We start from the raw sequence: 24152 nt of genomic DNA on the forward strand, positions 1-24152 counted from the left end.
TGATTACCGATAGGGAAGATCCTTGTGGGACAGCATATGATTACCAATAAGGAAGACCCTCGTGGGAAGCATATGATTACTGATAGGGAAGATCCTTGTGGGACAGCATATGATTAATTAATCCAAATCCTCATATTCATTTCATGAAGATTCTTCTGATCTCTGATATAATTTTTTCTGATCAAATTATTGTTTGCATCCTATTGCAATTAATCTTAAGACTTACCAGTATGTTATATATATAGTATTAAAAGGCAGATAATAACATGTAGCAAAAAACACTATCCACTGAAATACTTTTTACGGTCTAAGTGACATAGAATCAATATCATTTATATTTGAGTTGTTGATATAAAATGAGGAATATTGGTCAGCTATCCACCCATGAAAATTTATAGACAGCTCCATTGTTACCAGTCCAGCAATTGATGTACACTTATATATCAATGGATGCTCCAAAGTATGTTTAGGTATTGATCATGGAATCAAAATTTGGTCGAATAATGATTCTCCAGCTGAGAGAAGAATTAAGTTCAAGAAATGTAAGGACTTCGGGAAGATGAGCTGGCTGAAAGGAGTGCAAAAGGTGTTTCTTAGCACATTACATGACCTCATTACTGAAGCAAAAGTAGAAATTCTTCCGAAATGGGTCACATGTATTGTTCTTTTTTGATCATTTTCCTCTTTGAAGGTGTCGATATGTCATGTTTACTTCATTCGGACATAGTTATGCCTGCTGAACATTTTACATGTAAGTGAATTTATTTTCTCCACAACGCTGCATTTATATATATATAATAAAAAGCTTTATATGGATGTATGCATTACATTTGCAATCAAATACAAATCAAAATATGAATCAGATATTTATAGAGTACTTCAGTTTTAAAATTGTAAATGTTTTGACTAAAACTATCATTCTTTCAATTTGTAGTATTTTACTACTTATTGTTCTCATTTATTAGAAGCTAGGCACATGATAACACATACCTGGCTTAATTTAAGAAAATTTAATCTCATGATTCAATCTATGAAGTGCTCGGGTGAACATGTAAGGCAAAGGTCAAATCAGATAGCGCTAGGTTAGCCAAATCATTTACTGTTTTCACAAATATCTGGCAACAGTCACTGTACAGAGCTACATGGAGTACTTTGAGAATTCAGTACAACCACGTGGACTTGAAGCTTCCAAAGAGTTTCCATTTACCATTTCTGGCTGCATCTTCAGATGGTTTTGTAAATAGAACTCGTTGTGCAAATCATATGTACATACGTGTCTGGGGATTAAATTTTTTCCACTGATATCAGTTGATGTCAGTACCATAGAAGTGCCTGACATTTAAAGAAATTTTAACCTCAAAATTCAATCTAGGAAGTGATTTCTTTGTTTACCTATTGAAGGTAAAGTACAGAGGTAATCCTATTAATTGACTAGTAGCAGTGGTGGCACCTAGGTAGTAACGATAACTCACTACTTGCTCCCATTAAACCACTGATTAAGATCTTTTACACATTTATAAGTGGGTTGTTGCAATTAAACCATATTTACAGCATTTGATGAGTGTATAATTTCTGCATTTTTTAAAACAAACCCTTACATTATGCCAATCATCTGTCAAACGTACTTGCCCTAGATCTTATTTTAAAAGACACTGCCATACATGCCAACCCCCGATGAGGAAAAAGTGTAATCCAAGTGGACAAAAAGAGGAATCCCATATAACATGCTAAAAATTCAATAAACAATAATTTATTTGCCCCTCTCATCTCTTAACATTTTTTTCTGCTTCAAGTTTTCATATGTAGCACGTTTAGCTTTAGAAAGCAACAGATTTTCATGTTGCATTTTAAAACACTTTGTACCAGCTGAGACCATGAATGTTTTGCACACCATTAGAGCACAAAGTACTGGGTTACTGAGCCTGGCCCTGAATTCACCTTTTTGTTTGTTAACAATACTGAACAACCTCTCACATTCAGCATTAGAATGGTAAAGAACCAATATTCCTTTCATAACCTGACAAAGAAGAGGAAATTTACATCTTCCAGTGATTGTGTCTTTTAGCTGGGAAATAAGGTGCCACTGCATATCAACTCTATCTGCATTAAGTATATTGTCAGGTAGAATCCCAACTTTATACTTCAGGAATTCTCCTTTCAGATGATCCAAGGTACACAAGGATGGTAATAGAAAGGGATATCTAATGACAAAGAATCTAACACTTTGGAAGCTTTTTAACCGTCTCTCATTTACATCAGCAACTGAAGCATTTAAAAGCACTTCATCTCCATAGGGGAATTTCTGGAGCATGTAATCACAGGCTGTAGCATAATAATCTCTAACATTATCATAAAACACCTTCACAACTAGAGTAGAATTGTGTTCTATGAATTCTCTTGCTTCTGAACCAATAGCAAGATCTTCATTATTTTTCTATAAAGAACTCGGTAAATAACACCTCTGCATTTAAAACATTCATGTCCACACTTTAGTTCTGCTGCAGATAAGAAGTTATCTTAGTATTGGAGTTCGTAAGACAAGCTAATTCGACGCGTTTCTTTGTTTTCAAGTGTTTCTCCACATAAAATTTACCAACATGCCCAATATTAAAATCGTTTCTGCACAGACTGCAATGAGCATAATGCTGCCCTAGAATACAGGGACTCATACTGTTGCTTAAAACTGACCTATCATACATGTACTATAACATGTATGACATGTCAATTTTAGGCAACGACACGAGCCCCTGTGCCCGAGAATGGAACACTGTATTATGCCAAAAAGTGTAATCCATATAGGTTTACGCATAAGGTGTAATTTAGTGGAAAAAAACGTAATGATTACGCCAAAATCGTAATGGTTTCATGTACGCACTGCTAAATCAATCCTGAAATTTATCAATGTTTTCGGACTTTTGAATGTCCACATATTTACACTGGCTTCTTTCAATCAATGAATCAATAAATATTTATAACTAAAATGGATAAGAAGTACCCATGCTGTCATTGTTACCTTCTTAATGTACAAAAGCAGAGTACTGTTTGATATTCCTATGATCTGAACATGACCCCTAACTAGTGAGCGACACAAAAGACACTAAAATGGGAAGATAACCCTAGCATGAATCTCATGACTGTTGCTCTAGTAGTCCGTGACATTTAGTTCATTAAAACTGACTGTTGTTACAATAAATGGCTTTAATGTTTAAGTTATTGCAACCAAAAATACATTAAATCTTAAAAAAACCTGAGTAACACATTGTGAGAATTATGTACTGAATTAAAATTGTATGATGCAGACCAAAATATAATAAAAAACACCACATCGTTTAATATTGAACACTAGGAGATAGGTCAGTTCTGTGTGATTCTCACATAAACATTTCTATCTGAATCAGAGAAGCATACAAGCTGAAGTTTCATGAATGGCCTAAGGTGGAACAAAGAAATAAAAAATGGTATCAGAAAGCAGAATGCTGCTCCATTTTAGAACTTTTTTCATCTTTCAGCTAATGCAGAATAACAATTAATCATGTTATTTTCAATATCATGAGCAAGTGAGCCAAAAACACAATAGAGACTTAACTTTCTCAAAATGAAACATTTATTGAAGAATGAAGTTGATGTCTCAAAACATTTCAAATAGTGTATGATCTGCTGTAAGCATGTCCTAAGTTACATTATTATCTGGTTAGAAGATAATGAGATTATAAAATCATAAAATACACAATGGGTAGTTATTACTCTAAATGATTGTTTGGCTTCTCTCATCAGTTATGCAGCAAATAATCAATAGAATAACCATCAATGCTCCAGTCAGAGAGGAGTGCAAAGCTTGTTTCAGGTGAACATCTGTACAAAATCATGTATGATGTTCTTTTCTGTCTATATTGTTCACAATTAACTCCTTCTGTATGATTACTGCAACACCTGTTCCTTTTTCAAAGTATCTAAGATCTTCTGAAAAAAAGACAGAAAACAAATATAACTGGTGCACTATGATGTTTAATAAAATTAAAACTTTCTTCCAAATTTCACGTGATGCTTCTGTGATTTGTTCTATCTCATATGGATTTTACTACATAATATGACAGACACACTAACAGGGAAATGTCATCAACCAGTAATATAAATGGGTGACATCATTATTACAAGCAAAATTTTACTAACTTACCATGCTGAAATCTATTATGGGAAGTCCATCAAAGCTAGATCTTATGCAAAGATACCGGCCATTAAAGTTATTGTGTGTGTGTGTGTGTGATTTGGATTTTTAACGTAGCTTTAACAATTTTTCAGTCATATCGCTACAATGTCTCAGTGTGGCAGTTTATAGTGATGTCTAGCACTGGGGCATCATGCTGCAGACATGTTGCATAATGTCCCACCCAGTCACATTATCCTGACACGAGGCTGACCAGTCCTAACACTAACCTCTTAATGCTGAGTGTCAAGCGAAGCAGCTGTTAGTACCATTTTTATATATGGTTGTTTAGCAGATGGATGATGGACAGGTTTTCTCATTTTTGCCAGATAATCAAAACTACATCAATCCAAACTGTATCATAAAAACTAAACTGACATAATTTGAATACTGCAAATAGTAACATTTTAACAAGTATAACATTTTAAAGAATTTGGAGAGGAAGATAAACTGAGGAAATTATTATGTGCTGAAAATACACCTCATACATGATATCAATTACTCACTCACTTTAAATTAAGTTGATTTTAAAGCAACTGAAAAATTGTGATGATGTTACAATATTAAGATTTAGCATAGAATTTCACATTAACCCTTAAAGTGCTGTATTGTTTTGCAGTACAGGATCCCTCAGTGCTGATTTGTTTAAGAAAAAAAAGAAGAAAACTGCAGTTTTTAAATTGCATGTATTTCAATAAATATACACAACAGATACACAAACTCTTTATGAAAAATGATGGTGGATATCTAAGCTTTAAGATTATCATCAAGGCACATGTGTAAGTTTAACATATTTGCATGTACAGGTGCAAATACAGGTAAAATGACAAGTTATGATTGTATTTCATAAGTATTGTTGTTTGTTTTTTAATGGAAAAGTTCAAATATATAAAAGAAATATTATATTCTTTAGTAGTTCAACCATGTACATCTAATGTCAGTCACAATATTTTATCTAAATAGTGAAATTCACAGGTAAAGAAAATGTAAAAGTTTTGTAAACATCCACTCCATGAATGTCAGTCAGTAAAATAAATGTTCATAAACAATTTTCACTTATTTTTTAATCTAATATCAAAACTAATGTTCATAACTGGTGAATAAACCTCAGCAAATGCTTCTTTTTTTCTTCTTCAATCATTGAGTGGATCTTGTGTAAAGGGTGTAATTTGCTTAGAACAGCTAGAAATCTTTCCCATACTCATTTTTTTGCTTAAGTATGGTGTTGATGTCACATCAACTGTAGCCCAGTAGGAATCGAGATCAGATTTAATACCAAACCCATTGCTTTAATCAATGCAAAAAAAAAAAAAAGAGTTTTAGCTGCTCAGGTGTGACGGGCTGCCAATGCTTCATGCGACTGTTCTCCTTCAAGTCTGCCCAGTGAACTCTCTCATCTGCATAATGATCTGTTTGATCTACTATCAGATGCAATAACTCAGCATTAAAAAAAGTCCTAAATAGTCAATAGGTTTAGTAATTGCCATCTCTACATTTAGTTTTGAATTACCCGTGAATGCGGGATTGACAGGCATGCCATCCTTTTTTTGTCCAGCCAGCATGTACAACAGACTCCAGTTCCACGTCAATTCCTGGCTCAAAATCACTCATGGGTATTTCCATCAACACTTCACTAGCTCCAATAATTTCATCCACCTCAAATCCTTCAAAATCATTATCATCATCACTATCAGAAGCCAGCATTTGTTGCAAGAAATCACAATCATATTCAGTGTCAGCCATTTAAATTTTTTCCAGGTACCACATGCTCGAAAGCGAGTATTTGTAAAACTTCTTCACTAAATGCATAGTAAAGTACAGCGGAATGCTTGTTCTGGGCCTCTATAAACCAATCAAATATAGTTTTACAAGCAGTCATGGTGACATGAAGTAATAGGATGCATACATTGTTGTTTACCTGGAAAACGACTTAAGTTGCGACAAGCACTATGAGACATCGATCAACAGCGCAACTAATGTCGCGACTAGCACTTTAAGGGTTAATAATTGGGTATAAAATATCTTGCTAATCCTATATGCGGATGTCACAGTGTTTGCAAGCTAAAAGTGGTAATTTCACTCTCTTCCCTTCCCTCTTATCATGTTTCAAAACTTTATAATGCACAATCAAATCTGTAGACCCATATGGAAAATACCTACACAATTTGGGTGACTTTGGCACATCCACATGCTTTCACTGGTCAGAGCACAGATCACAAGATCAGCTGGCCAATGGACCTAAAATTGACAAAGGAAACATACTATATTAGACAGTATACCAGTTTAACTATCAATGATACATTATTTACTCACTCAGGCTGCAAAGCTAAAACAAGAAGATTGTTTGTTGCATATATTCAAATACAATCAACACATCTGAAGGATAAAATAAGCAAAACAAAATTGGGACCGCATGTATTTATTATCTTATAAAGAAGCCTATACAAGGTAAAAATTGCATATTTGCAATCTACTATAGCATAAATTATACAGATAAAATAATGCAAAAGAAAAGCTTTTAGATATAAAATTTTTTTAAAAATATTATATTGTTCATATTCAAATCCTACCTAGACATAGTTTACATTTGCTTATATATAAATATTCATAAGATGAAATAGAAATAAGAAGAACAAATAGATGTGCTTATAAAACAGGACAGCCCCATTGAAAAAAGCTACAGAGTAAAATTTGATGACAATTTTAAACATTGCTATACTTGCAGGACAATCCAAAGATGTATGCATATCCAATTGTCTATCTCACTTTTTGGGGGAGAGGGGGGAAATGTGATAACGGATTTTTTAACAAGCTGAGGGTAAAAATTTAAAAAAACATTTATTATACTGACAAATTTCTGTAAGGATACAAACATTTATTAAAATCCTCTGCATATAAATGCAGATAAGTCTACCAAATTTCAACAAACTCAAGTGTGAGGGTCCACATAATTTACAATTTAAAATATTTCCTGTAATGGACTAAAAACATAACCAAATCTATATCCCTGATAAAATGAGTATAATTTAATAGCTTTAAACTAAAATGGTTATATAATGGGTATATACAGATCAGGAAAAGTGAAATTCAATGACTTTTCACAGCTTCAAGTGCTCTACTTCAATTACTAATTTAAATAAAAGAAATAAATACAAACACAATACAGAAATAAATGAATGATTAAAACAATTCTTTGTTTCCTTTTGTGTGGCTACTTTGCGCAGGAATGTCCATTTCTTCAACATCTGTTTATCTTGCACATTACGCAAAGCAGTTACTGCTGCAAGGCTGCATCTTTAATCAGCCATTTAATAAAGTCTTTGTCTTGAAGCTGACTGTCAATGAATGTGCCTTTTCCAGGTATTTTGTGATGATTGCTCATTCAATCACAACCTTGCAAATTAATTGTCAAAGCTTGTGGAAAATTTAAAACCTTGAGAAATGAAAGAATGCACAATGTTAATAATACACTGTGCAAAGGATGCTATGCAAGATCACTTTCTTTAGAGTCTGTTAATGGGCATGACGGAAAAGCAAATCATAATTTCAGTTCCCACACAATGTAAATTAAATGACTGAAGCATACAATTTTCAATCACATTTTATTTTTAAGCAAATTTTCAAATTTCATGATTTTCAATGACCATCTTCTAGGTTAACCTTTATGCCAATTCCATAGTTACTTTCAGGATCCTTGGAAACTATGCCCCCAAGAAGGAAAATGACACTGCCTCAACAATGTAGAATGAAATGCACAAGACTGTCATAGAGAACTTAAAAGGATATACAAATTTTTATCATCGGATAGTTCTATACTTTAAAAAAAACGATGAGTTTCGTGGTCTTTCAATTGTCGAGTTTACCACATAAATGCTTGTCTGCTTTTGTTGGGCAATTGTTGTGTTGTAGAGAACTGTCATAATTAATAAAACTGCTCCGGTGGCCTAGTGGTTAGAGCATCCACCTCGGTTGCAGGAGCTCATCGGTTCGATCCCTGGTAGAGTCATACCAAAGACTTACAAAAATGGTACTAACAGCTGCCTTGCTAGGCGCCCAGCATTAAGAGGTTAGTGTTAGGACTGGTTGGCCTGGTGTCAGGATATTGTGACTGGGTGGGACATCATGCTACATGTAGGTGGCATGATACCCGATTTCTAGCCATCACTACAAACTGTCATACTGCAGGCATCCTAGCAATTTGACTCAAAATTCCATAATGCTGTATTAGGGTTTTAGGTCCATAAATGCCATAGCTTGCTTGCTCTGACAGTGGTATTCTGACCAAATAAATAATTGTACTTCTTAATATCAATTTTATTCTTATTTTTTCAACCGATCATAACCCTTAAAGGCTTTATAGGCTTTATAGTTTTGAAGCACATGATCCAGCAGGACTAAATTTTTTGAGAAAAGAAATGAAAAGTGCACTTTAATTTTAAATTGTCTGTAATTTAATTAGGCTTGGAATTATGTCTGCTTTACATTAAATTTTGAAATAACACTGACATTGGAGGGACTGGAAATACTATTCTTACCATTCAGCATGTACATTGGACTCGTATTTAACACCATTTTTGAGCTCAAAATCAGTCACTGGTATCTTCATTAACACTCTCCCAGCTCCAATAAATTAGATATACTTCATAACCAGAAAAATCATTGTCTTCATCAGTATCAGCGGCCAGTACATGCGGAACAAAAGAAGATGTACCAAGCAGGGAATCAGCCATTTTTATTTATCTAGGTTGGCTGTATTTTAAACGTGCACTTGTCAATCTTCCTTGTTACATGGCTTAAACTATGCCATAATGTTTGCCCAATGTGTCAATCAAATCTAGCTTAAGAACCATTGATGTCAAGCTGAAGAATACAGATGTAAACAGTTTCCTACCTGAAAAAAGACTCATGTTGCAAAAAACACGATCATACCTCTACTGTTGTGACTTAACTGAAGCACTTGAAGAGGTAATAAAAACTGTTTACAGTGTAGAGTACATTTTCAAGTGCCTGACTTTAAACTAAAATGTGGAAGTTCTTGTGCATCAATATTTGGTAAATTCGTACAAATTTTGCATGACTGATACCCTGGAAGCATCTCTTTATCTGCTCTATAAAAAAAACAGCTACTAGATAATAAATTGTTTCAAAACTTATTTATTAATGGATGGGTAGTGTGGTCTTTAAAAAATTTTAGTTCATTTTGCTCCTAAAGTAACTTTTATGTTCTCAGAAATTTTCCAGCATATTTTCAAAATATTTGTGGCTAAGCTAACAAAACCCTCAATCTCAAAATCAAAATCTCTATCATCACATCGCTTAAACGTAGCACTGTGAATAACTGTAACCAAAAGTAAAAAAAATAATGGCCATAATTGATAGTTTGGAAACAACTGGGTGTTCAGTTTACTACTAGATCAACGATTATGCAACCAACTTTTGACTCGTGGTAAGCAACTGATACATGTAAATAATATAAAAATTTCTAATGCTGCATCATTATACAGACAATACAATGACTGGTCATGCAATACCTCATACTACGGTTGGTGGTCATTATGGTTTAAGTTTCAGTCTGGGTGTGGTATTTACCCATCTGCCGTGACACCAGGTGGTTTCTCTGACAGGTCAGCAGAGAGGTATACAGTACTGAAAACACAAAAATAATTTAATTTTGCCACCAGAACAACTTCAAACAAATTTTAGTTACAAACACTATTCTTACAGTTGCATGGCTGGTTAATGTAAAGAGTACAACCTGTATCAATTTATTCCATGCTACTGCAGATTTAAAGATAAGCAGTGAATTTTTATATTTTACACAATCAAAATGACTAAAATCCTGGAGACAAATTGTTCGATGTGTTGAGAACACATTATCTAGGTTAAAGCTGTACAAATGTCACTTTCTGCCTATTATGCCAATACCGCATACAGCTGATTATTAAAACTGCCAATACCGATTATGAGACTGATTATTTCATTATTATTTGTTTTATAACAAGGACTGGTTCAGAAATATACATCTATTAGTGTAATGCAAGCAGGTATTTTGCTGTGTGAGTTATAACAAGGTTGTTTGTGTGGTAAGTGAAATTGAACTTCTATTAAAAAACAAATAGAAACCGGATAAGAAGTACATTGTTATTTATAGAAAACAGTGATCACACAAGCATGAAACTTGAACAACTTTAAAACTAACACTTATCAAACTTATGGTTTGCCAATTCAAGATATAAATGAATAAAAATGTAATAAGCTATTCTTTTAACTTACTTTCAATGATGCAGGTTGTCAATACTAGATTTCAATAAATTACTTTAAAAAATGTTAACGATAGCCCAATAATAATTAAAATTAATAATACGCATGCTTTAAGACTAAAGTTAGACATCACTGTACGCAGGCTGCAGCTAATACTGAAAGCCTAATTGAGGTAGGTTGTATTTAAGCAACAGTAACATTTCTCCCTTCTTGCCAAGTAACAATAAACGACAATCTAAAACAAATCTGGCCTATGCCACTAAACAGCTGCTCACTTGGAACACTTGAAGCTGGTGCAGACAAATAGCATCTAGCTAATTTGGCCAAGTAGGGGAACTGAAACCTGTGAGCGTTCCACCAGCTGTATATGTCTTTTTCTCATGGCAATAGAGGGCTGATATAATTCAAAGCATTGTGTCAATGACATCATCCACATGGGTTGTTTCGTTGACAGTACGAACAGGTTAGTCACAAGCCACAGAAAACAAATCCCAGATGCAATAGTCCAGTGGAGTTTGTTTCAGTTTTTATGTTTTTGGTCGGGGGTTTCTCCTGCTTATCAGCTGACACAACTATGATGCATTCTGCTATAAGCCATTCTTTGAATCCTGAGTGGTTTGGCTGAGTGGTCTAAAGCGCTCTGTTATGGATCACTGCCATCTCACCTCTATCTGCATGGGTTCGAGTCTAGGATTCGGCTAATGTAGGTATGTGAAAAAGCTTGCCAGTAGCTTCTCATGGGTCAGTGGTTCTTCCTGGGATTTTCCTGGTTCTTACTCCACCATTAATACTGGTCACCATGCATAGCCTATCGTGTGCTGAAAAATGGTGTTAAACCCAACAACAATAACAGTGCATCCCCCAGGGATGTAAAATTGAGGGTAAAAAAAGACCCTTGGTGTCAGAACTGGGGGTAAAAAAAAATGTGGGGGTCAAAAATGTACGGACAAATTTTGATATGACTTGTACTTTTTCAGCTTGAAATAGGATATTGCAACTTGCACAACTTTCTCTCTCTCTCTCTCTCTCTCTCTCTCTCATAACATACAAATAAAGCAGCATGCACAATTAACAAATGCATTGTCCATTCAAAGAATAATTGTATTATTTCCTTTTTCTTTTAAAGTCGTACTTTTAAGTCTTCTTATAATCAATATGAAGCAATATTATAGCCCAACACAGTACATACAAGCCAATACAAAAAGCCAAATAAATCTTTTTAACAAATTGGCAGTTAATTTACTGCCTTTCATAAAATGTGTACTATCATCGGTTTCATTGTACTTCATCCTTGAACACATTTATCCAAATATCAAGGAGGATAATGATTCATCTTCTTTCTAATAAGTTACACTTGAACTTTAAGATCTTTCTTTTATTGCAGCAAAGTTAAAAACCAACAAAATCTGCAATGACTCGCTGACTTTGTAATCTAGATAACGCATCTGTCTATGCAAGTTTACTGATTTCTTTGTTGTGAAAGAATGTCTTGGGTTATAATGTGTTCTCCAGATATCTTGTGGCGAACAAGGGCAGATTTTTTTAAATTCTAAAACCCTCTCACGAAAGGATTATTCACTTTTGCAGTCTTCGCAATCACACGTTCATAAGTCACACTGGTAAACAACTGTATGAATACGTATTCCAGTCAAGGGTAATATTTTCTCCATTTTTCATTAAAATTAGATCCACAGTTACTCTTTTGTGTTCCGTTTCTTTCACTTTCTTTGCTAATAGTTTTTTAGTGCACGATGTTTTAATCTGGAGATCAGTTTCTAGTACAACAAGCATTGAGATTAAACATCTAGATGACAGCTTGCTGAATATGAAAATCGTGTGACAGCTCGCAAGATTAGGGGAAGCTACTCCGCCATATCATTGCCTATGCTAGTCTGGTTCATTATTTCGTATGTTCCCTGCGTTGCACTCTGCTATACGAATAGAGGAGCGCAAGGCAGGGAACAAACAAAGCGGGGAACCAGTCAATGCCTATGCTCGAAGTATATACGATGCCATCAATCGTCCAATGCATTGGGTATTAACTAAATCCTGATCATATTATGAAAATCATTTGCGTCAAAAAAACGCACGGCAACAAAATGTGTGCATCAATTTTCTCCAGCATGTATCCCTGACGCACAAATGTGCATAAAGGCAAACACTGTAAAAAGCCATTCTTTGGATCTGATCACAGGTAATTCTTCGCTGAATAGGAGATGGTGTCCATGACAAGCTTCTTGTTGCTGGCAACATCAGCAAAGCCTGCGTTCAGTAGCATCAACATATCATGGTGCATTGCTTGAATAACTTGCTTCATGCTCTTGAGCCAGCAACATTCGAAGCATTTTCAGCATAGGAAGGATGACGGATGATGTTTGGCTATCACTTACTTCCCTTGTAATGTCCACGATTGGGCCTAACGCTGACGCTGGCATGCCAATATCAATGCTGCATAATATTTGTATGTCAGCGTTCCGCTGCTTCAGTGTGTGACCATTATTCGTTGATTAATATCATTGCAGGATTGGCTAAAGAACAGGTTAACTATAGTGAGTCATAGTTTCGTAGTACTGTAGTTGAAAATTTCGCTAGCTATCTAATCTGCCTAGCTAACTGCTAATGTGTATGCTGGAAGTTCAACAGCCACACAAGGTCTCATTGGCTGGTTCGCTGCTGTGATTGGGATGAGTGCATGAATGGTATTGATAATTTGTTGTGAGCAGACAATCAATAGTAGTTTTCAGCAAGTGTCTTAAAAAAATATTTACTTTTAAAAATATACTGTCTTTCAGTTAACCCCAAAATCAAATGTTTATTCCTTAATTTCCACTATTTAATTCTGATTTAAAGTTCAAGCCATGTCAAGATGAGTGTCACGATATTTACATTTTTATATATACGCGGTCACAAGAGATATTAACTGGTAATCACAAAACCAATATCATAGTAACATTTCTAAGGACGAAATTAAATCTTTATATAATCTAATGAATGACAACGGCATAATGATTAAAAAGGATAATCAGTCAAATGCTATTATTATTATGAATCAAGAAGATTATGTTAAAACAGTTGAACATCAATTAAATGTCTTTTTTTTAATGAAAAACACTACAAACATTTTAACAAAGACCAGTCAATAGAAATGAAATAAAAAAATGTCCACAGGCATTAATGAGTCGCTAAAAATAATAATTCTGCATATGAGGAATTTGATACTTTCCCTCTTAACATAACGTACACCTCAATTCAACATATTACCCAAAAATCATAAAAATCCTGACTATAATTTACCTTTAAATTATCCAGGTTGACCCATTAAATCAGGTTGTAATTCATATACTGAAAACCTATCCAAATTTATTGATAGGGTTTTACAACCTTTAAAGAAATCACTTTAATCATACATTAAACATACTACTGATTTTATTAAAAAGTCTAAGTCTATTCCATATCTATCTGATAATTTCAATCCTAGTATCAATAGATGTAACATCACTATATACCAACATTCCGCATGCAGATGGTATTGTAGCGTTTAAATATTTTCTTGATAACAATTTTAATAATAGCACATTATCTAGTGAAGATATTTTTAAAATAATAACTTATCTTGGAAAATAATGATTTCCAATTTAATAATACGAATTACATAAAATTTAACTGGTACGGCAATGGGAAGTCCTATGGCTCCTTCATACACTTTCCTTTTCATGGGTAAATTAGAAATTATTTTCAATTTATTAATACGAATTACATACAAATACATGTAATGGGTATGTCAATGGGTATCAATATGGCTCCTTCATCCTCTTCCCGTTCATGGGTAGATTAGAAAAGGATTTTCTTCAAAACGAAAAGTTTAATCTATCTCTTTGGTTCAGATTTTTAGATGACATATTTATGATCTGGAAGCAGTCAAATGAAGAACTGAAAAAATGTATTGATCGCCTAAATCATTTTCACCCAAAGATTAAATTTACTTACACTGCATCTAGTATGTATATTTCATTTTTAGATGCAAATGTAATAAAAAATATTGGTAATACTATCTCTACAAATATTCAAATCAAGGAAACTAATATCCACCAATATGTGGAATATTCTTCATGTCATCCCATGTCATCTAAAAATGGTATACCATTTTTCCAGTCCAAAAGATACAGACTGTAGCATCCAACCCGGTCTAGATCTTATAATGGATTCTGTTATACTAACTTAACTTCTAGATTTTCTCAGATTTTTCTATCCTCCCTATAACTGTTCCTGACGGTGACAAATTACAATCTTTTCCAAGATCACAAGGTCATTAACCTTACATCTGAAGCCTATAACAATATCACTGCCTAGAGAACACGCACCAGCCAGCTTCTGTCCTTATCAGATCCTCTCTCCATTTTAAGGCACCATTAGACAAACACACTGATATAGTGTGACCTCTATCATTTAACAGGCTTGCTTTGGGAACTATTTACAAAGTCAGCAAAGATAACTTCTACAAGACGCATTATTTGAGATGAATGTCAATGACGCTTGTACTTTTTACCTCTGTGAAACGTCACACGCAGTGATATCAGTTTATAAAATTAGCCATTCAGACAAGGCGAACCGGTGTAATGGTGTTCAGTGTTCTTTTCCGTGTTATTGTTTGTATTATTGTTCTTACTGAAAACCATGTACCAGGCGTTAAATTTGTTAATCTGAATATGGATGTGCATTCCAATATTTAGCTACAGTGGTACTTAAGCCTGTATAAAACATAATCACTTTTAATGAATCTTTCTAGAATGGTATAATACACAAATTGCTTGCATTTCATCACCTATAGATACACCCTGAATATTTTTAAATAAAAATTCCAAGGGAACTGTCAGCCCCACCACCTTAAATAATGTCGATGAAGTATTATTATATGTGATTCATGTTTTAAATAGAGAGGGATGTATGCAGGAAAGTGACTATTTCTGATATTTGGTTTAGCGCATAAAATTACACTTTGCTTAGCTGATGCGATATTATGTATGTACTATCGTGAAATGTTGCATATATTTTCCATATATTTAAAAACTATGCATCACTGTTTGTTTTTGGTTGTTTGGTTTGTTTGTTTTTTGTTATTGCTTTTGGTATTATGCATTAGTGATTTTGTTTACCTTTTCTGATTCTGATGTACTAATCGGTAACAAAGTTAATAAAAAAGGTGAGAAAATTTATGTTTATCTCAAACATCGTAATTTTGAATGACAGTTTAGAACATAAAAGAATGCATTGTGTTCATTAGAGTTACGGTGTTGAAATATGCAGCACTGGTTGATTATATTTATACAACGTGAATAATATGTTTCCTTTATTAAAAGATATATACAATTACATTTTGTTGGGAGGAATAATTGTATGAATGTGTTGATGGAAACATCAATTCAAAAACTGCTGTCCCTAATGACAACATCCACCCTTAACATGATACACATTTTACACACAAAAACTAACTGAAAAGGAAACAAAGTAGATATAAACAAATATTATTGATATTATTGGTTTCAACACGTTCATTTGGGGGCACACACCACACCCACACACACACACACACACACATATATATATATATATATATATATATATATATATATATATATATATATATATATATATATACAGATATATAAAATGTGCACATACAAGAGTTTTACTAAGCGTAGATTTAAAAACAACACGAAAAAGGTGACAGAAATAAAATGTACAAAATTGTTACTGTAGACACTCATGTTTTATAGTTGAATATATCCAGACGGATTATGGACGTTTCGCCCCATGGACGTTTTGGCCAAGGTCATTTCGCCCCACTTCAATTGACATTTCGCCCCATTTCAATGGGCATTTCGCCCCACATGGTATATGGATGTTTCGCCCGATGGACGTTTTGGCCCAGGACATTTCGCCCCACATCAATGGAAATATCGTACATTTATAGAAATTCACAAGCATTACACCATTGTCTTCATTTTACTTTAGGGGCCTACCGTTAAGATTTAATTTCATGCCCCATAATCCCATCACTCTCATCCATTTCAATTACATTCAGTGTGCCGTTATATCAGACAATATTTTCCTTTTTCTCTTCATTTATGTAATAAGACTGATCAGAAAATTAATCTATCGTTTACAGTGATCATTTTCTATATGGCAGTACTTTTATTTTCGCTGTTAAACAAACTGATGAAAACCACTTTTACTGTTTGTAGGAAATTGGCATATTGCCACTTATCAATCATGCTGTTCGTTTACCCAATCAGCGAGTGTAAATTAGACACAACTTAAAAGGGGGCTTTGTAATTCTAACAGTCAATATCAAGATCATATATATGGAGTTAGGTTTATTCCTTTCGCAAAACATAAAAACTACAATGATTAAAGACTTGTGGTTGCCTGCAAAATAGCTTCTTTTTTATTAAAATGTTGAACTTTACTCATTTTTTTCAAGCTCGGGTTAATTGGCTTTTTATCTCCTGCCATTTATTGTCATTGTTACTTTGAATTTTGTAAAACTAGCTAGAAATCAGGTCCTAATTACTCGACTGAACTGCTGACGGAAACAGTCCAAATTAATGTATTTCATTTCTATAGCCCGATCGTTATACATTACATCTTTTCAAAGCTGTGCACAGAATAGCCTGACATATCGCGAGCAAGGAAAACACGGGGGGTGGGGGGAGGAGGAGGAATGTTAATTGTAATTAACAAAAAAGAGATATAAAAATGGTTTCAGAGATTTATATTTTTGAAATAAGAAGCATGTATTTGCATTTTTAAATCAACACACATCACTAATCAAAATTACATCTCATGACAAGGTATAGGTGGCAAATTATGACGTGCAAAAGTATACTTCTAAACAGTAACTATCTATGATTTTATTTTTTTTGAAAATGCATGCAAGTAAAACATCAGCTACTACTATACGAAACTGAAATACAAATATACGTATTATCTCTACTGAAGTATAATGTTTGCAACATATGGACAACGCAAAAGGCATGTGTATATAAAATATGTCCAGTTTTGGAAAGCAATACTCCGTCCAGCTTTACTGTTGCTATGTCTAACACGGGCCATACAATCTGGCACAGCATTTAAGCAAGGTGTTCATGCTGATCTGGTGGTTTCCATACTTTTCCCATAACTTGATAAGGCGACCCTGAACTTTTGTTGTCTGTTTCTTCTGATGTCGTCTTATCTTCCCCTCTTGCAACAGACAAACTACAGATCCAATTTCTCTGGCTTCCTAATTTCCCTTTCTTGCTCTCCTGTTCATACGATTATGCCACCCATCCACATCATTATTGATTCGGATGCTTCTGCCATAAACTGACCAGGAGTCAACAGTCCATATGTCATTGTGAATCCAGGTGTCTTCCACATATCGTAGGAATGACTGCACATTCACTGCCTCTAGATCAACTCTTCGTTGTAATTCTGCAAATGATGGTGGTATGTTGTCTGCTGGTAATAGGGGGAGCGCGAAAACCTTTCGCAACAGTTTGTACATACTGTCGTGTTCCTGATAGACCTGCTATAATTGGAAACGAAAATACAATTATTTGTGAAGAAAATTTTAAAAATTTGGGATGAACAGATTATACATTTTCTTAAATAATTAAGATTTTGACTTCTCAAGATAATGAATTTCCCAAAAACATTTGAGTTATAAGTGATTTTCAGCATTTCGAAAATTGTTTTGAACTAGCTATCTAAAGTCTAAAGACATCGTAACTAGACTAATGAATATTAACATCGCAGCTCAAAGGAGTGGACTGAAATGTGTTTACCTGTAATTCCAATTCCTGAACCTTTCTTCAAAGGGCCTGTCCAAAATGAAATGTGCAACCATGTATTTGCGGGGTTTCAAAAGCTGCTCTGATCCCTTGCCAAAGACCCCTTTCGAAGTCAACAACAAATGACTGGACTTTCGTTTCAGGCAATAGGTCCTTGATTGACTGAAAAACCTGAAAATGGAAGAGAAAAAGTAAAACTATTCATGGACATACTGATTATTCAGTATCGTTTAGTGTCTTTTATTTGCTCGTACAATAATTAATTTGATTACTGATTTTCTAAATCGCTTTTTGATCTGGACTTGTATATTTAGGATAAATAAATTGAAAATATATTTTCTGTGATAAAATACTGTTCATTATTTTACACATTATGTTATTAAAGTAATTATTATAATCTTCTCTCATCCTCAGTACACACACACACACCTTTCTGTAATGTCTCTTCTTTCCTGACATGATGCAAAAACACAGCGGTATCTGTTTCAAGTCATCACTGGATCTCACAAATCCATGTATAGATAGCAGCTGATAAAATGGCTTCTTTACTAATTTGAATGTGCCATCAATATACCAGGTTTTGGCCATTCCAAGAAGCTCCAGCTGTTTGTTAGTGGCAAAGATCAGGTGACGCTTCCTGCCAACGACGACATCAAATCTAAAGAACGGTTCACTGATGGTCGAGTTAAGAAATCCGTCGTCAAGCTGGAATGTATATATATATATATATATATATATATATATATATATATATATATAGAGAGAGAGAGAGAGAGAGAGTTATAACGATACAAGAAACAGAACAGCAAGTGCTATCACTGGCTTCTTCAAGAGAATGTTTGATAATACTTGGCAGAATTTTATAAATATGAATAAATAACACGTAGAGTACAAATTAATATATATATATATATATATATATAAATAAATGGAAAAATACAATGCAACCACAGATTGTATACAGAAATAACCATTCACTTACAGTAAATGTAAGATCTCTGGGATCTTCTGGTCTGGTTGCGGACCTGGTCCGGTTGACCATTCTAACTACGTTCGTCTCAGCTACCCTGGATGCCTCTGGTTGTAATGGTTCTGCATGAACGTCTATAACCTATTAACCAGTCCATGGGCTGTTTCAAACAAATTCTCTTTCCCTAATGCCTTGGCCTAAACGAAAACAAAACCTTATATAGTATATGTACGGATCAATGTATTAATGTATTTTGTGTTTGTATGTATGTTGTGTTTTTTATGTATGTATTCATGTATGTTGTGTATGTATATATGTTGTGTATGTATGTATGTTGTGTATGTATGTATGTATGTGTAAGGACGGATCATTGTATGGATGGATGGATGGATGGATGACGAAATGTCGTTCATTATTGGCAGCGGCGTATAATTTATCAAAAATGCTTATTTAATATAGCAGAAGCTTGGAAGACGATCTTTACTGTATATAATAAAGCGATATTTCTGGAATTAGCATACATTAATTATAAATATATTGCTTACAATTTAACCATTATATACTGTTGATAATATATTGATAGAATATACCCAGTATTTAGATTAATCATGTTCATGCCAAATACCTTGGTTTTGAATTTGACGGCTGTTAACAACCCAGGAGTGGCAGTATGGTTATGGCTCTGATGACTTGGCAGAAAGTCTGATTCTGTCTGTCGCATGGTTGCAGGGCATTGCGTATTCTTCCCACGCATGCTACAACCCCATTCGATGGTTCCATTCTTCAGCTCACGCTTAACAACAGAACTATATCCAGCACTAGATATTAATTTCCTTTTTCCTCGAGTGGATCCTGTGGCTACTACTTCAAAGTTTATACGATCCTCAGAATCCACTGGCACTTCTCCATAAACAGTTTCATTCCTAACTGACCTGAAGAAAGGAGAAAAATCGTGATTATCAAAAAACCAATATTTTACATGAACAAAAAATATGCATCAGTAAAATAACACAAGATACCTAACAAGACTGAGTAAAGGATGATCATTCTTTGATTAGAAGATAGACTCTATAATGATTTATGTACATCAATATTACTGAAATAAATTGTTGCGATTTTCTGTGCTTTTTTGTCCGCTTCGATTTTTAACTTACGCTTCTTCTTCTTCTGGTGTCAAAGATCTGTGTGGGCGCTCAACGTCAAATGAAGAGATATCGGCTGCAAGTGTTGATGCAGCATCATTGTTGACCATAAACTCGTTCACCTGTTGACTTCTATCCAGCCTGTAATTAGAAATATGTCTGAACTTGTCAGAAAATGTTGAAAACATACAAGCAAATATATAGAAAACCAAGTTTAACTATACCGAATATGGTATTTACACATAAAGATGTATGCAAGCACCCATACGATTCTGATAAATAAAATAACATTCACCTTGTCGAAATATCATCTTTATTCATAGAAATCAACGTCTATTTTCTCGTGCTCTCCATCTGCCCCCATGCTGTACTGGTATACATTTCAAATCTGTCAGATGTATTTGGTATGCCGCTTAAGTCCATTTGGACATCGTAGCCATCTGCCTGTAAACAGTATTAATATTAAAACATTATAAAAGTGCATATAAGAATGCTTACTAGAATGGAACGTCGTGTAGCCCAAGAAAAACAACGAAATATTTGATACAAGAAAAATTATTTTTACTAATCTTCCAGCATTTGTGATAGGGAGAAAGTAGGCAGCAATCCACGTTTTGTTCGCAATTTGTATTTAACCGTAGCTTAAGTACATCGAATGCAAATGGAAACCAGCTACTGTAGCATGTCTTTATTCTTAAAATATTTTGTTTGTAATTAAATCTTACCTCAGGTTTAGAATTGCACAGGTCACACACAAACTGAAAAGATATCTTTTTACGTCTAAGGAGACCAAACTTGTAGCTTGATAAACCTGTAAATAGAAACCATTTCTTAGTATCATTTAGTTAATTCTATCGACGTCTTATGATAACATTTATTTTGAAAGACATTGGATATACTGAAACAAGAACAATAACATGCGAGAAAGGGTCACTAGATACATAAAATTATTATAAAAAATGTATTTATTTTGTTATGCCCGTTCAATTATGGAATGATCGTAATATGATGTAGAAATAAATAAATAAATAAACTTACCAGTATTTCCACATGCTCTGTGTTGCCATAGGCCGCAAATATCGCAATCTATGGCTTGCTGACGACGGGTAACTGGTTTTCTACAGTAAATGCATGAAGGCATTGTTCGATCTATTGATTTCGTGACATTAAAACAACTAGTACCAAGAAAAGGAAAGTCTGCAATTTATAGAGCCACTGATAAATTTCCATGCAAACACGTGCACGATCTTCTATACCAAACGATCTGTCGGACAATGCACTTGAAGAATCATAATTTTTATCCTAAAACTCAGATTTTGATATACTAAGATCAAACGTTTATTTATATGTCATTGTTTTTGTTATTAGTGAACGCCATAACATCTGTGCTAAATTGTAATTTCCTTTTCATAAAAGCTTACACGACTTAACTCAAAACCCTAGCTGCAGCTTAATTACATTGATACCACATTTAGTGGATTATTTAAATACGAAGATCAAAGAAGTTACCTGGCTGTAATTAAGTCCTATTAACACTTGCTGGGAGCAATAGTGAATGCCAGAACATTTTTTTTCTTTATGGCACCAGACAGATGCACCCCTATTTATAAAAAAAATAAAATTGTTTTATATGTGTATGTTTTCCCCAAAGGTATGTCGTTTGTTTACTTTATAAAAGATTTTTGAACAAAAATTTTTAAAATTTTGTCGGGGTATTTATGTATTTTCCTAAAGTAATCTATAGGGTTGTTCATCCTAGTCCGGTTTTTGTCACCTTACTCGAAATCACTCCCCATAATTTCAAGTTGACCTTGGCTAGAGGGACAGCCACTAAATCAAATTATCCATGTTTTATTATTATATTTTCTTATTGGATACAATCCATCCAATGATAATTTGTCATTGTTTTATTATTTTAAATTTAATTTGGGATTTTAAAATTTAATTTGGAATTTGGGCAAATAAACGGTGTATTATATTTAAATGACAAAAAAAAATATTGTTTTGTATGATTGATGATGTGTGTCGTTTCTCGCATTACCATTTTACTGAGACAGGCTATACTCTAGTGAGGATCCATACTTTATTTAATGTACTTCTCCCGACTGGAGCAGGCCGTCTCTTTAACTATTTAATATAATGCCAAAGAATTCAGATCACAAGGGACACTTAATTATATTTTTGAAGAACGTGGTGTAATGCTGATGAATTTCTATAAATGTCCTATATTTCCATTAATGTGGGGCGAAATGTCCTAGGCCGAAACGTCCATGGGGCGAAATGTCCATTGAAGTGGGGCGAAATGTCCATTGAAGTGGAGCGAAATGTCCATTGAAGTGGGCCGAAACGTCCATGGGGCGAAACGTCCAGGTACCTATCCAGACATTACATAGTGAGGGAAGTGCAAATGAAAACAGCTCTAATTTATTTCTGCATATTGTGCTTTGTCCGAAAACAACATGGCGGGAGCCGGGCACAGTGATGTTATGGTCTATGTTTAGCACAAGGTAGATTTAAGTACAAGCGCCATTACACAATTCGTTGAATAAATTACAAACATATTTTACAAAATATAAATTATTCTACACATGGAAAAGTTGAAAAACTGCAGATTTTACAGATTTAATAAGTTATTATTAAGTTGAAGAAAAAGAACAATAAATAAAGGCTTAACAACCATGTGGCGACATCTCAGAATTACTACTGTATATATGATCCTTGGGGCGACTTCTCCTGACACCTGGGATGACTTTTCCCAGGGCGAGTTCTCCATGGGGCGAGATATCCGCTATTTTTATATATATTTACCTACCTTGATGCATTTAAAGTCTCTTGTGTAATAGTTTCAGCTATAAAACAACCCCGTCTAGGCCAATTATTAGGTCTACGAAAATTGCTAAACATCTTGCCTGACATGACATTTTGTACTCTTCAATACTAAAGATTCAGCATCCCACAGCATTTCGAGAAACAACCAATTAGAGTGAATCTTAGTGAACACTTAGGTATACTATTGGGTCCAACGATTTCGCATGTGAGCGATCTTCCACGGCCAGAAAACTTAAAATCGGGTTTCTCTCTGAGAGCATTTTATTCGTGCATCATAGGGTAAACCAAACTCAGTATTTTGAAATAACTAAAGACCAACAAAAAAAAAAGATATAAAAAAATAATAATAATAAAAATAAAATAAAAATACCATCAGGCAATGCTGGACGCGGTAAAAACATAAACCGGGTACATTTTCGCTCTTTTATAAAACATCGACAGTACGAACATATAATTCCTTGACACTTGCATTATCACCATGAAAAACGTAGATAACTTATTTCTATCATATCTGGTAATAGTATGCCTTCTGAAAATTACATAGCTGCGATGCACAAAAATGTTTTGTTTGTTGACGACTAGACTGAATAATAGTGAACAAGTGGATAATTTTGCACTTTGAAAAGGTTTTTGACACTCTTCTTTGGGGATTGTTAAAGAATAACCTATTTCAGTATGCAACTGCAGGTAAAACTCTACGCCGGCTAAACTCTTTGTTTACGTTTCTGGGACCAACGTGTCGTGGTAAATGTTTTTAAATCTGGTTGGTCCAAAGTAGCTTCAAATGTACCACAAGGCACAGTGCTTGGACCAGTAGTCTTCTCCGTACATTTGGCATTAGACTGTAATTGACGAGAAAATTAGCCTCTTTGCAGATGTTTGATATGCTAAAGATCAATCAAAACCCTGCAGGA

At 34.2% G+C, this 24152-nt stretch overlaps 2 protein-coding genes across 12 annotated transcripts in view; one reads left to right on the top strand and one right to left on the bottom strand.

The window, feature by feature from the left end:
- Positions 1–3586: 3586 nt before the first annotated feature.
- LOC149774484 (uncharacterized) lies at positions 3587–23610 on the bottom strand. 11 transcript variants are annotated; one of them, XM_089945162.1, is made up of 9 exons: positions 23222–23610; positions 21135–21220; positions 20705–20853; positions 20422–20550; positions 19893–20199; positions 19280–19464; positions 9736–9850; positions 6365–6442; positions 3587–3960 (listed from the first exon to the last, which is right to left on the bottom strand). In XM_089945162.1, exons 3-6 carry the CDS (start codon positions 20728–20730, stop codon positions 19402–19404), a joined length of 525 nt encoding a protein of 174 aa, XP_089801288.1. In that variant the 5' UTR covers positions 20731–20853; positions 21135–21220; positions 23222–23610; the 3' UTR covers positions 3587–3960; positions 6365–6442; positions 9736–9850; positions 19280–19401. The 11 variants fall into 11 exon arrangements, 8 of the variants coding, with proteins under 8 accessions (XP_089801288.1, XP_089801290.1, XP_089801289.1 ...); XM_089945164.1 differs by having other exon boundaries at positions 6361–6442; XM_089945163.1 differs by lacking the exon at positions 23222–23610 and adding an exon at positions 21448–22402.
- LOC149774485 (multifunctional protein CAD-like) overlaps positions 22707–24152 on the top strand; it is a 163181-nt gene continuing 161735 nt past the window's right edge. The window contains exon 1 of the mRNA XM_089945160.1: positions 22707–22779. The gene's annotated coding sequence lies outside the window, so the exon portion shown is untranslated. The remainder of the gene's footprint in view (positions 22780–24152) is intronic.

This window comes from Sinohyriopsis cumingii, unplaced genomic scaffold (assembly GCF_028554795.1).
Source record: "Sinohyriopsis cumingii isolate HCF-2022 unplaced genomic scaffold, ASM2855479v2 utg000229l, whole genome shotgun sequence".
Classification (NCBI taxonomy): domain Eukaryota; kingdom Metazoa; phylum Mollusca; class Bivalvia; order Unionida; family Unionidae; genus Sinohyriopsis; species Sinohyriopsis cumingii.